This window comes from Littorina saxatilis, linkage group LG1 (genome assembly GCF_037325665.1).
Source record: "Littorina saxatilis isolate snail1 linkage group LG1, US_GU_Lsax_2.0, whole genome shotgun sequence".
In the NCBI taxonomy this organism is placed as follows: domain Eukaryota; kingdom Metazoa; phylum Mollusca; class Gastropoda; order Littorinimorpha; family Littorinidae; genus Littorina; species Littorina saxatilis.
Genome location: NC_090245.1, coordinates 13,940,041 through 13,950,777, shown reverse-complemented (window position 1 = coordinate 13,950,777; position 10,737 = coordinate 13,940,041). Strand labels below are relative to the sequence as shown.

The 10,737-nt window shown below is 38.9% G+C and overlaps 1 protein-coding gene across 1 annotated transcript; it reads left to right on the top strand.

Moving 5' to 3' along the window:
* The first annotated feature begins 84 nt into the window (after nt 1-84).
* Nucleotides 85-10,163, top strand: LOC138962386 (E3 ubiquitin-protein ligase RNF212B-like). Its single transcript, XM_070334193.1, has 7 exons — nt 85-154; nt 505-652; nt 3,735-3,796; nt 5,658-5,732; nt 6,064-6,120; nt 7,042-7,109; nt 10,038-10,163. Exons 1-7 carry the CDS (start codon nt 152-154, stop codon nt 10,153-10,155), a joined length of 531 nt encoding a protein of 176 aa, XP_070190294.1. The 5' UTR covers nt 85-151; the 3' UTR covers nt 10,156-10,163.
* The last annotated feature ends 574 nt before the right edge of the window (nt 10,164-10,737 follow it).

The following is a 10,737-nucleotide window of genomic DNA, read 5'->3' as shown; positions in this document are numbered from 1 at the left end:
GTATTTTAACACACAGCACAAGGGGGGGAAAATCAAGAACACAATACTTCACTTGATAAAGGGAAGCTACTCTTTGCGTCTAAATGCCCAGCAGACGACAGTCAACGTGTGGATATTCACGGACGTCGTTGTTGTGCTGTCAAATGTGGCCATGGTATACGTATATTAAGCTCCATACCTTGTTATTATCGATGTGCACTAAAAGAGGGAATTAATTACCATTAAGGTTGATCTGCGTAACAATCAATCCCATTCATCAGTAAAAAAAAAGTAAAAAAAAGTAAAATAAAATGGAAGGGGTACGTCTCGCCTTTTGGTCTTGAGATCTTGAGATCTTGATTAAGCTGAGTGGGATGTATAATACTTGTAGTTTATTGCGAGACAGTGAGTTATTCAACATACAATGGAAATCAGAATCTGACAATTATGTGAAAATCCGTGAGAACAACTGGCGTGCGATATTAGTCGCTGGTTACTATGTTTCTCTTTTCTCTATGTCGTCAGGTGATCAGTTCATTGCCAGGAACGGCAAATCCACTTCTGATGGCTGACTGGCTTCACTGCAACACTTGTTTTCTGCAGCCCTACAAGGGCATACAATTTCACATTACAACATGTGGCCACATCTACTGTGACAAATGTGTTATCAAAGGTGATGTAGCAGTTATATGATGATAAACTCTTAAAAGTAAGGCAGCCCCTATTGAGGTCTAACAAATGACGTCTAAGAACGTGCGTGGTCGTCCTTGGTGGTCAAGAAAGCCGCTGCGATCATTGCGCAGATGACACTTCTAGACCGCCAATATTTTTTGTGCGCATCACGTGCTCCACATAAATCGGCCGGAAACGAAGCAATTGGGAAACCTGGATATATATATAGTAGCTTAATATAAATAGATCTGAATACTCGCAACAGTTTACAAGTTACGTATACAAATGGCCTGCAAATCATCAATCATATTATAGAGTAATGCATGGGCAATTGCAAATTATTTGAGAAATATTGCTATCTAGAGTTAACAGACATATAATATATGTGGTCTCCAAAACTTCTTTAGTTTATGTGATTGAATTTCTTATGCATATTGTCTTATTATATATTTTGGGTGATCGACCTCTGTATTTTTTCTGATGACCCTTAAACTTCTTTCAACACTCTGGAAAAAATGAAGGTGCGCAAACAATGGGAAATTTGTCACTCCATATATATATGTTCTGCGCGAAGTTAGAATCCGGTTCCATTCTAGAATGGACCGGGTCCAAGTTGGAATTCTAACCCTGCGCAAGTACAGGGGTGCCATTCTAGAATGGTACCCTTGTTGCTGGTCCATTCTAGAATCGGCCGTGCGCAAGGTTGGAATTTGGGTCCAAGTTGGAATAGTCATTTCAATTAGATTATCACACAGCCAAAGCCACAAATGTGGATTTTCTGTTTGTTTTTGTTTTTTGTGTGTTTGGTTGGGTTTTTTTCCGGGTTTTTTACACTTTACTCAAAGACATCGTGAATTGGGATTGTGATGTTCTGAAAGTGATTACGATTTTGAGAGACACTCAGCACTGATCGCTACGAACGGAAATTTCCGGACTGACAGTGTTTTGCCGATCTCGCTTGTAACTTTTAATCTTATTCATATACATGAAGTTGGTCTTCTGAATTGTGAAGATAAAGTCTTTAGCTTTGTATCGATATATAATATGACTGTGTAGTTTGAGCGAGGGAAAGGCTTTTTTTTTTTTTTTTTTTTTTTTAAACTAGCTTTAACGTTCTATCAGGCATGCGCCTCTTAAGAACGGTGCTGCTTTGACCACAAGACTCGCAGCCATAGCAAACCCCTCGTTATGAGCGCCGACCACAACGAAAGCAATTGGCTGCGGTTGGCCCCACGAAAATCGGCAAAGGCGAGGCTAGTTTCTGTAGAAAATCGTCTCTGTTTTCTCCAAAATGACATATCATCCCATAACTGGCGTTTGTATTTCGACATAAGGTCTTGTGGCATCTAATCATCGATTTCATTCTTTCATTTGATTCATTTGTGAACGCTGAGCTTCGAGTATTTATGCTTTTCAGGGAAAATTTTTGAAAATTCTGACTTTCCACAGTTATTACGGAAAATCAAGCTTGTCAATCAAGATGCTGTGAATTGGAATGTCATTACTAATCATTAGTTGACCTCTGGCTCAAGTGGTGTCATCTTGCTACACGGTTGAATTGCAATTCGTCAATCTCTGCCGTCACTGGGCACTGAGAACGTCAGGAGCCTGTATTTTTTTCAAGGACAATTAGAGGTTATTTGAACGTATGACATGGTATAATGTTGTGATTTTGGAGAGAAAAATTAATTGACTGTCATTGCAATGAGGCTTGGTCAGAAATAAAGGGTATTCACTGATTTTAAGCTACAATTCAGTTGCTTGGAAATGACAGACCTCCAATCCATTTGTAAATCAAGTGAACTCTCTTGAATGATTGGTACTTCCTCTACAAATAAATGTGCACCAGGATATAATTCTTGGAACTTTGTTCTTTTGTGTAGTAGTAATGCAGGGTTGTAGGAGTTTGAAACGTGGGCATATCACAGTTTGGAAGGTAGGGATTCTGATAGATTAAATAAAAACTGTCAAACTTTTAGGCATGGAATTCCCCTTTGAGAGTATTTGTTGTGGTAGTACTACTACTATGAATTGCTTTCAATGTTTTCCCATAATATTATAAAACCAGACAAAAGTTGTTGTTGATTTCTGTTTTTGTTAATGTCAACTTTTTTTTAAACCTGTGACAACAGCTCTATAACTCACTCTGTCCTTCTGTTGGTCTGTCTGTCGGTTAGTCGGTCTGACCGTCTGTCTGTCTGTCTGTCAAAAAAATTGTCAAAAAACCGGACATTTCCGAGAGGGAGACAGCGCTGACATTGCAAGCGGCCGCAACCGGCTCTCATCACAAAAACAACTGCCCTGCAAACATTACCGCCCTGGTAGTCCCCCTTGCTATGGTCTGCCTTTGTTTATTGCGTACTCAGGAGTGTCAACTTTCTTGACATGACATGACATCGCAAGATCGCCAAAGGATTTTTTTTCAGGGGTAGACAAATCAGCCCCATTTTATCAAAGGGAAGGTGCAGGTGGAGATAATTCAAGGGAAGACAACTCTGTCTTACCTACAAACATTACGGCCCCCTTTATTCACTCTCGCGATGAATGGACCAGCAACAAGGGTACCATTCTAGAATGGCACCCCTGTACTTGCGCAGGGTCAGAATTCCAACTTGGACCCGGTCCATTCTAGAATGGAACCGGATTCTAACTTCGCGCAGAACATATATATATTCACCGGAAATAAAAACTAAATCCGCAGGTTTTCAGCTTTATGCAAAAGCATGCAATCTTTGAATCATGTTCGGAATATGAGATTGTATTTCAGTGTGGAAGCTTAAAAGTTATATAATAAGTTTGTTCATTAACATTAAAAAATTAAATATAAATGTTTGCGATTTTTTGGTTAATACACACACAAAGCTCTTTGGTCAAAGAAAAAAAATTTGGTCGGTTGGGGTACTTACCAAAGACTCTAAAAAGAATTTTGTTTACACCTTATCAGTGTTGGCACTTAATTGCTGTTTAATGAATTGGTATTCATTGAAATCCAGTGACTTGATCAGCAATCAGCAATGTCATTCGCGAGAGATGTTAGTGAGATTGCAAAAACTGACGACAGTTTGCTTTTATGTCCAACACAGCTACAAAAGATAGCTGCAGAATGTGTGCAAGCAAATGTTCAACTATGCAGCTGGCAGGGAATGTAAGAATTGGTGTTAACTTTCATAAGATGTGCATGATGTTGACTTTTGTTTTGTTGTAGTGCTTTGTTCATTGCAATTTTGAATTTTTGTTTGCTGTTTATTGTTTGCATTTGTCAGATGAATAGTAATCTCTAGATTACAATGCGTTTAACATTATGTGTTTGTGCTTCAGTTTTGTTGTTGATGTTTTTTTTATGGAGGTCTTGCCACACAGCTGTGATGACCTTTTATCTGCTAATTATATTGTGAAGTAATGACATGTGGCACAGATAGGTATTCTAACATCCATGCAGTTAGACTTAGAGCTATAAATTTAAGCCAAGGACCCAGCAGGATACACAGTGGTAGCTGCAACGTCATATATTACTCCTCCATTGAGAGGACACTTCCAATGAAAGGCTGGCTTTTGTTTTCCCTTTTTCTATCATATCTAACCAAAATGTAATTGTTAGGAAAGGCCACCTGCAATGCAGGGACGCTTTTGGTTGGTCCCAAAACTATACTTTCATCATACGTACCATTGGTTCCTGTATAAGAAGGAAATGACTTCATGTGTTATAGAATTATTGATTCTCAATTTTTGGGGGGAGGGGGGGGGGGGGTACTTCAGAATCAAAACTAAAACAAATGATGCATAATATGTTAATTAAGTTACACTTAAGTACCTGCTGGTAGGATTCTTGAAAAACACAACTCAATCAATCAATGAGGCTTATATCGCGCATATTCCGTGGGTACAGTTCTAGGCGCTGTGCAGTGATGCCGTGTGAGGTGAAATTTTATACGGCCAGTAGATTGCAGCCATGTCGGCGCATATTTACCTTTCATGGCCTTATTCCAAGTCACACGGGTATGGTAGACAATTATTAATTGTGCCTAAGCAATTTTGCCAGGAAAGACCCTTTTGTCAATCGTGGGATCTTTAACGTGCACACCCAATGTAGTATACACGGGGGGTGGTTCGGACACCGAAGAGAGTCTGCACACAAAGTTGACTCTGTGAAATAAATTTCCGCCGAACCTGGGATCGAACTCGCGCTGACAGCGGCCAACTGAATACAAATCCAGCGCGCTACCAACTGAGCTATATCCCCGCCCGAGGTCCCTTCGTGTACACTACATTGGGGTGTGCACGTTAAAGATCCCACGATTGACAAAAGGGTCTTTCCTGGCAAAATTGTATTGGCATAGATAAAAATGTCCACCAAAATACCCGTGTGACAACTGGCTTTCCGTTGCAAAGGCTATAAAGGACTGGGTGGCCGAGTGGTAACGCACTTGCGCTCGGAAGCAAGAGGTTGCGAGTTCGACCCTGGGTCAGGGCGTTAGCAATTTTCTCCCCCCTTTCCTAACCTAGGTGGTGGGTTCAAGTGCTAGTCTTTCGGATGAGACGAAAAACCGAGGTCCCTTCGTGTACACTACATTGGGGTGTGCACGTTAAAGATCCCACGATTGACAAAAGGGTCTTTCCTGGCAAAATTGTATTGGCATAGATAAAAATGTCCACCAAAATACCCGTGTGACTTGGAATAATAGGCCGTGAAAAGTAGGATATGCGCCGAAATGGCTGCGATCTGCTGGCCGATGTGAATGCGTGATGTATTGTGTAAAAAAATTCCATCTCACACGGTATAAATAAATCCCTGCGCCTTGAATATGTGCGCGATATAAATTGCATAAAATAAAAATTAAAAAATTAAATAATTTAAAAATAAATTAAAAAAATAAATCCCTGCGCTTAGAACTGTACCCACGGAATACGCGCGATATAAGCCTCATATTGATTGATTGATAAACATTTAAATCTGTTGCAGTTTTCCATGTTGTTGGTTTCTTTATTTCTGGCATTTTGTTTTTCAGGTAAAACCTGATGTGGAGGTGTATTTCCAAGACCCTGTTGAGCAGCTCAACAAGGCAATGAAAAAGTGCATGCAGGTATTCTGTAACCTTTTTGCTGCTGTATTGTTTTTTTTATACCAATTTAATGCAATATCACATTGTCTAGTGCTTCACCTGCACTGCCTGACTTTGACCACTATATTAGCACTGTTTACATCATCAGTCAGAATGATGTAACACAAGAAGTAATGCATAAGAGAAACAAAATTACCTAGCTGGGAAGATGTTGCAGTAACTGATTGGACTTTCTTCCTGTATGTTCGTGTTGAAAAGTTGCTTAATTTTGCCACAGAAATATAAATGTTTTTGTCTGGGTAGAAAGAAGTGTCACAATATATCTTTTTCACATTTTATTTTGCTTTTCCAGGTGTTGGATTTTCAAAAGAACCACAGGCGAAGGTTTATCACCCACATCAAAAACAAGGTAACTCTACATCCTTTAATATTTTTTGTAACATTTCTGAACGTTTGTCAAGTAAATCTTGAAAATTGAATCCATGTTTTCGACCATTTTTGCAATTGATATCTGCGTCAATATATGAATGGCAATGCACAAGAAATACACAAGATAGCCATGCAAAAAAACCCAAATGTTCTGGGTAGATAATTAATCAATAATAATTAATAATAAATTTAAGAGTTGTTAAAACTTTATTGCAAAATGAAGTTGGTGAATTTTGCCTTTCCTGTTTTTTTGCTGACTTTTGGTTGGTATACCTTGATTAATGAATGGCAATGCACAAGAAATACACAAGATAGCCATGCAAAAAACCCCAAATGTTCTGGGTAGATAATTAATCAATAATAATTAATAATAAATTTAAGAGTTGTTAAAACTTTATTGCAAAATGAAGTTGGTGAATTTTGCCTTTCCTGTTTTTTTGCTGACTTTTGGTTGGTATACCTTGATTACGGTTTTGTCGGGTCGATTTGGGGGGTACCCTCATTTGAGTGGCCGTGACCCCTGTGAAGGAAATTATCTGTCTAAAAAGTGTGCCAAACATGCAGCCACGCTAAATGTGTTTATGATTAAAGGCATGGAAAATGTGAATAAGGTTTTTGCGGGTTTGGTTTGGTTTTTTAGATTGGGGACAACAAATTTAAGTGTCGCAATAATATTTTTTGCAGAGTTTATATTAGAAGACAGACAAAGAGAAACTAGATAGGAGAAACAAAACCAACCTAGACTTTCATTAAGCTGCAGATTCTAGTTTCCATTAATTTTTATTGCAGTTGTTAAGATTTGCACAGGTACAGCACTTTTCGGGTGACCCTTTAGAATCGTGTGAATTGTGTGGATGATCTGCGATATTCTAATTTCACTGCAAAATGTTTTGTGTCACAGCTGCAAGAGCAGAACAAGATGCTTATAGATGCCAAGAAGATGATTTCTTCTGCACAAGCCTATGAGAGGTGATTTTCTTTCCTCATTTGTAGACTCATGCAGTCCTTCAACTCCTTGTGTGCCAATGTGTTGTCTGCGTTTAATTTTTTGTTTTACATGTGGAAGCAGGAGTGTACATATTGTCTGTCTGTGGGTGTAATCAGTGTTTGATGATTGACAGACGATTACGGTATCCTTCTTCTTTTCATCTTCTCTTCCTACTTTTGCATGTGTCCATTATAAGTTTCTTCCTCATGCATGTTAATTCTTCTTGTTTAGTCCGTAAGGCAATATAGATGATCAAGCTAGCTAAAGGCTGCAGCTGTTGGTTTTTGCATGGTTATGTGTGCAGACTTTGCAGTAGTTCAGTACATAGTATAGTGGAACCCCCCTTTTAAGAACCCCCCCCCCCCCCCCCCCAATTTAAGGTAAGGAAACCCCATGGATTTTGCGCAAAATTGCGGGTTTTTTTTACTCACATGCGAAGCAAAAGTGAGTCTATGTACTCACCCGAGTCGTCCGTCCGTCCGTCCGTCCCCCCCGTCCGTCCGTCCCCCCCGTCCGTCCGTCCGGAAAACTTTAACGTTGGATATTTCTTGGACACTATTCAGTCTATCAGTACCAAATTTGGCAAGATGGTGTATGATGACAAGGCCCCAAAAAACATACATAGCATCTTGACCTTGCTTCAAGGTCAAGGTCGCAGGGGCCATAAATGTTGTCTAAAAAACAGCTATTTTTCCCATTTTTCCCATTTTCTCTGAAGTTTTTGAGATTGAATACAGTACCTCACCTATATATGATATATAGGGCAAAGTAAACCCCATCTTTTGATACCAGTTTGGTTTACCTTGCTTCAAGGTCAAGGTCACAGGAGCTCTTCAAAGTTGGATTGTATACATATTTTGAAGTGACCTTGACCCTGAACTATGGAAGATAACTGTTTCAAACTTAAAAATTATGTGGGGCACATGTTATGCTTTCATCATGAGACATATTTGGTCACATATGATCAAGGTCAAGGTCACTTTGACCTTTATGAAATGTGACCAAAATAAGGTAGTGAACCACTAAAAGTGACCATATCTCATGGTAGAAAGAGCCAATAAGCACCATTGTACTTCCTATGTCTTGAATTAACAGCTTTGTGTTGCATGACCTTGGATGACCTTGACCTTGGGTCAAGGTCACATGTATTTTGGTAGGAAAAATGTGTAAAGCAGTTCTTAGTGTATAATGTCATTGCTAGGTTTAGCTGAAGGTCAAGGTCATGTAAAGGTCAAGCATGTGAGTCGTATGGGCTTTGCCCTTCTTGTTTGTGTTCGCGCTACACACTAGAATACAAACCGTTTTGCACAAAACTTGCACGGTACATGCTTGAATTATTAAGGAATGCAGTGTGCAAATTTCGTTATGATATCTGCAAAAACAGTTTCATAACATCAGATTTTTAGGACAATGGTCGGAGTAGCGTTACACACATGTGATCAAAATCATTTCTCCGATTGTCACCATATTTGGCTGAAGTGTCAAAAAATGACTCCTCTGCGTTTTGTTCCTCCAGTTTTTTGACAAATGCACAAAAAGGTTGTTTTTGACCAGCCCAAACAAGTACCAAATAGAAAAACCGTAACAAAAATGACAACTTTCTTCAGAATTCTTATTCAGAGGAACAAAATGTAAAACAATTACATGAACAAACATCATGCCAAATTTTATGACAATCGGTTGAATAGTTTTGAAAATGTCCATGTAACCGCAACGCATGCTGCGAAAAACGTGATTCTGAGAAAATCGCGCTTGAAGTTGAACGTAAGTTATCGGTGGTGAATTTTCAGTGACAGATAGCATATCGTCATCGCACAACACTGTGACGTGTCTCAGATCCTTATCACCTCGTCATCAGCTTGCTCAAAACTAGCAACATCAACTGTTTGTGTTTTGTTATTTTCTTCTTGTGATTTTGTCAACTTTTCGTGTGGAGGTGGCGGCATGTGGATTCTCGAGAAATCTGTGTTGTGTCTTCCGAGAGTAAACATAGCCATCCGCAAACTTTACGCCGTGAACACTTTTTAGACCTACTCATACCTTCAGATCTAAAACTGTACAAGTTATGCACATGGCATATTTAGATTCAGCCCGCAAATGTACTATATAAGACACGCTCTGTTTGGCAAGTGAGGCTTCATACCCTTTCACACATCAGCTAATCAAAAACAAGGTTACACACTTTCGGGCGACGGCAGGCGAACACAATCAGCGTATGTAGATCTACATTGTTGTGCTTGAAACATCTTCCAAAGTAGTTTTAAACAAAAGTTATGGCGATTTGAAAATAATGAATATAAAATGAGTCCAGAAATGATTCAATCGCAACCAGTACAACAACAAGTTTTAAAAAAGTGCCTTTTTTGCCAACAATTCACATTTTGGTTATGCTCAACCGAAAGAACATAGATCAAAGTGTGTCATAGTGTTAAAACCCAAAACACACCTATCAACAATTGTTGGTTAATTTCCATGGGGTTTCTTTACCGTAAGACTTCCTCGCTTTTAAAACCCTCTTTTCTTAGACTTTCCTTTTATAGCCTTTGTAAATTTACTCCCACATTTTTAAGACCTGTTTTTATCAGATTTTTGGAGGTCTTAAAAGGGGGGTTCCACTGCAGTACATTGTTGGTCTCAGGCTTCAGTCTTCAGTCATTGACGCAGACTTTTTTGACGCCTGAGTAATCAGTGAGTCTTAGTAATTAATGATCAGTGTCTATCCAAATAAAAAAAAGTTGAAACTTCCAGCGCCTTAAAACTGTTTAGATAGTTGCAACTTTCTTGTCCCGATAGACACTGTACCCACTATTTCGCAAAAAGAAAACGCCCCCTAGCTGCAGGAATAGTCTGTTTAAACTACAGTATTACTGCAAAAAAGCATTTGTTTGATTTTGCTGTATCTGCTGCAGAGAGGTCATGAAGCTGCGGGAAGAGAACAACTACCTCAAGAAGTTGGTACAAGAAAAGGTAGGCCCTAACCCTCTTGGAGGGTCTATGTTAAAAATAATAAACTCTGTGTGTGTTTGACTTGGTGTTTGCAGATTGTGTGTGTGTGTGTGTGTGTAGGTGGTTTTACCGACAAATGGGGACGATTGTCACTGGAGAGCAGTCAAATGGGGACGCTTCCGACAAACGGGGACGTCCCCATTTGTCGGCCCGTGCGACCCCATTTGACTGGATTTGAGCAGATTGAGCGACCCCATTTGACTGCTTCCTAGCATCCCTGTGGACAAACGGACTGGATTTTCACACAGATTCATACACACATTTTAGCTCTGCACTTTTTGGTCTGCTCAACTAAACCATGTGATTTTTATCATGTGACTTCAAATGACTTTACAGTAACTGCTTTCATCAAAATTCAGTTTCTATTCAAATGCAGTCAAACTTAAACATGTATTTGAATTTAAAAAAAAAAAAAAAGTTATTGCATTTAATATATTTTATTAAGAGTATTTTGAAAGAGTTCTGATTATTTGATCACGGTTTTTTTTGTTGTTTTGTATTAAAACAAAAACAAACACAGAAACATATACATTCCTGTAAAAAAAAAAAAAATGATTACAATTATTTTGTTATGAGATTTATTTTCGGTTAATTCGAAGTGTT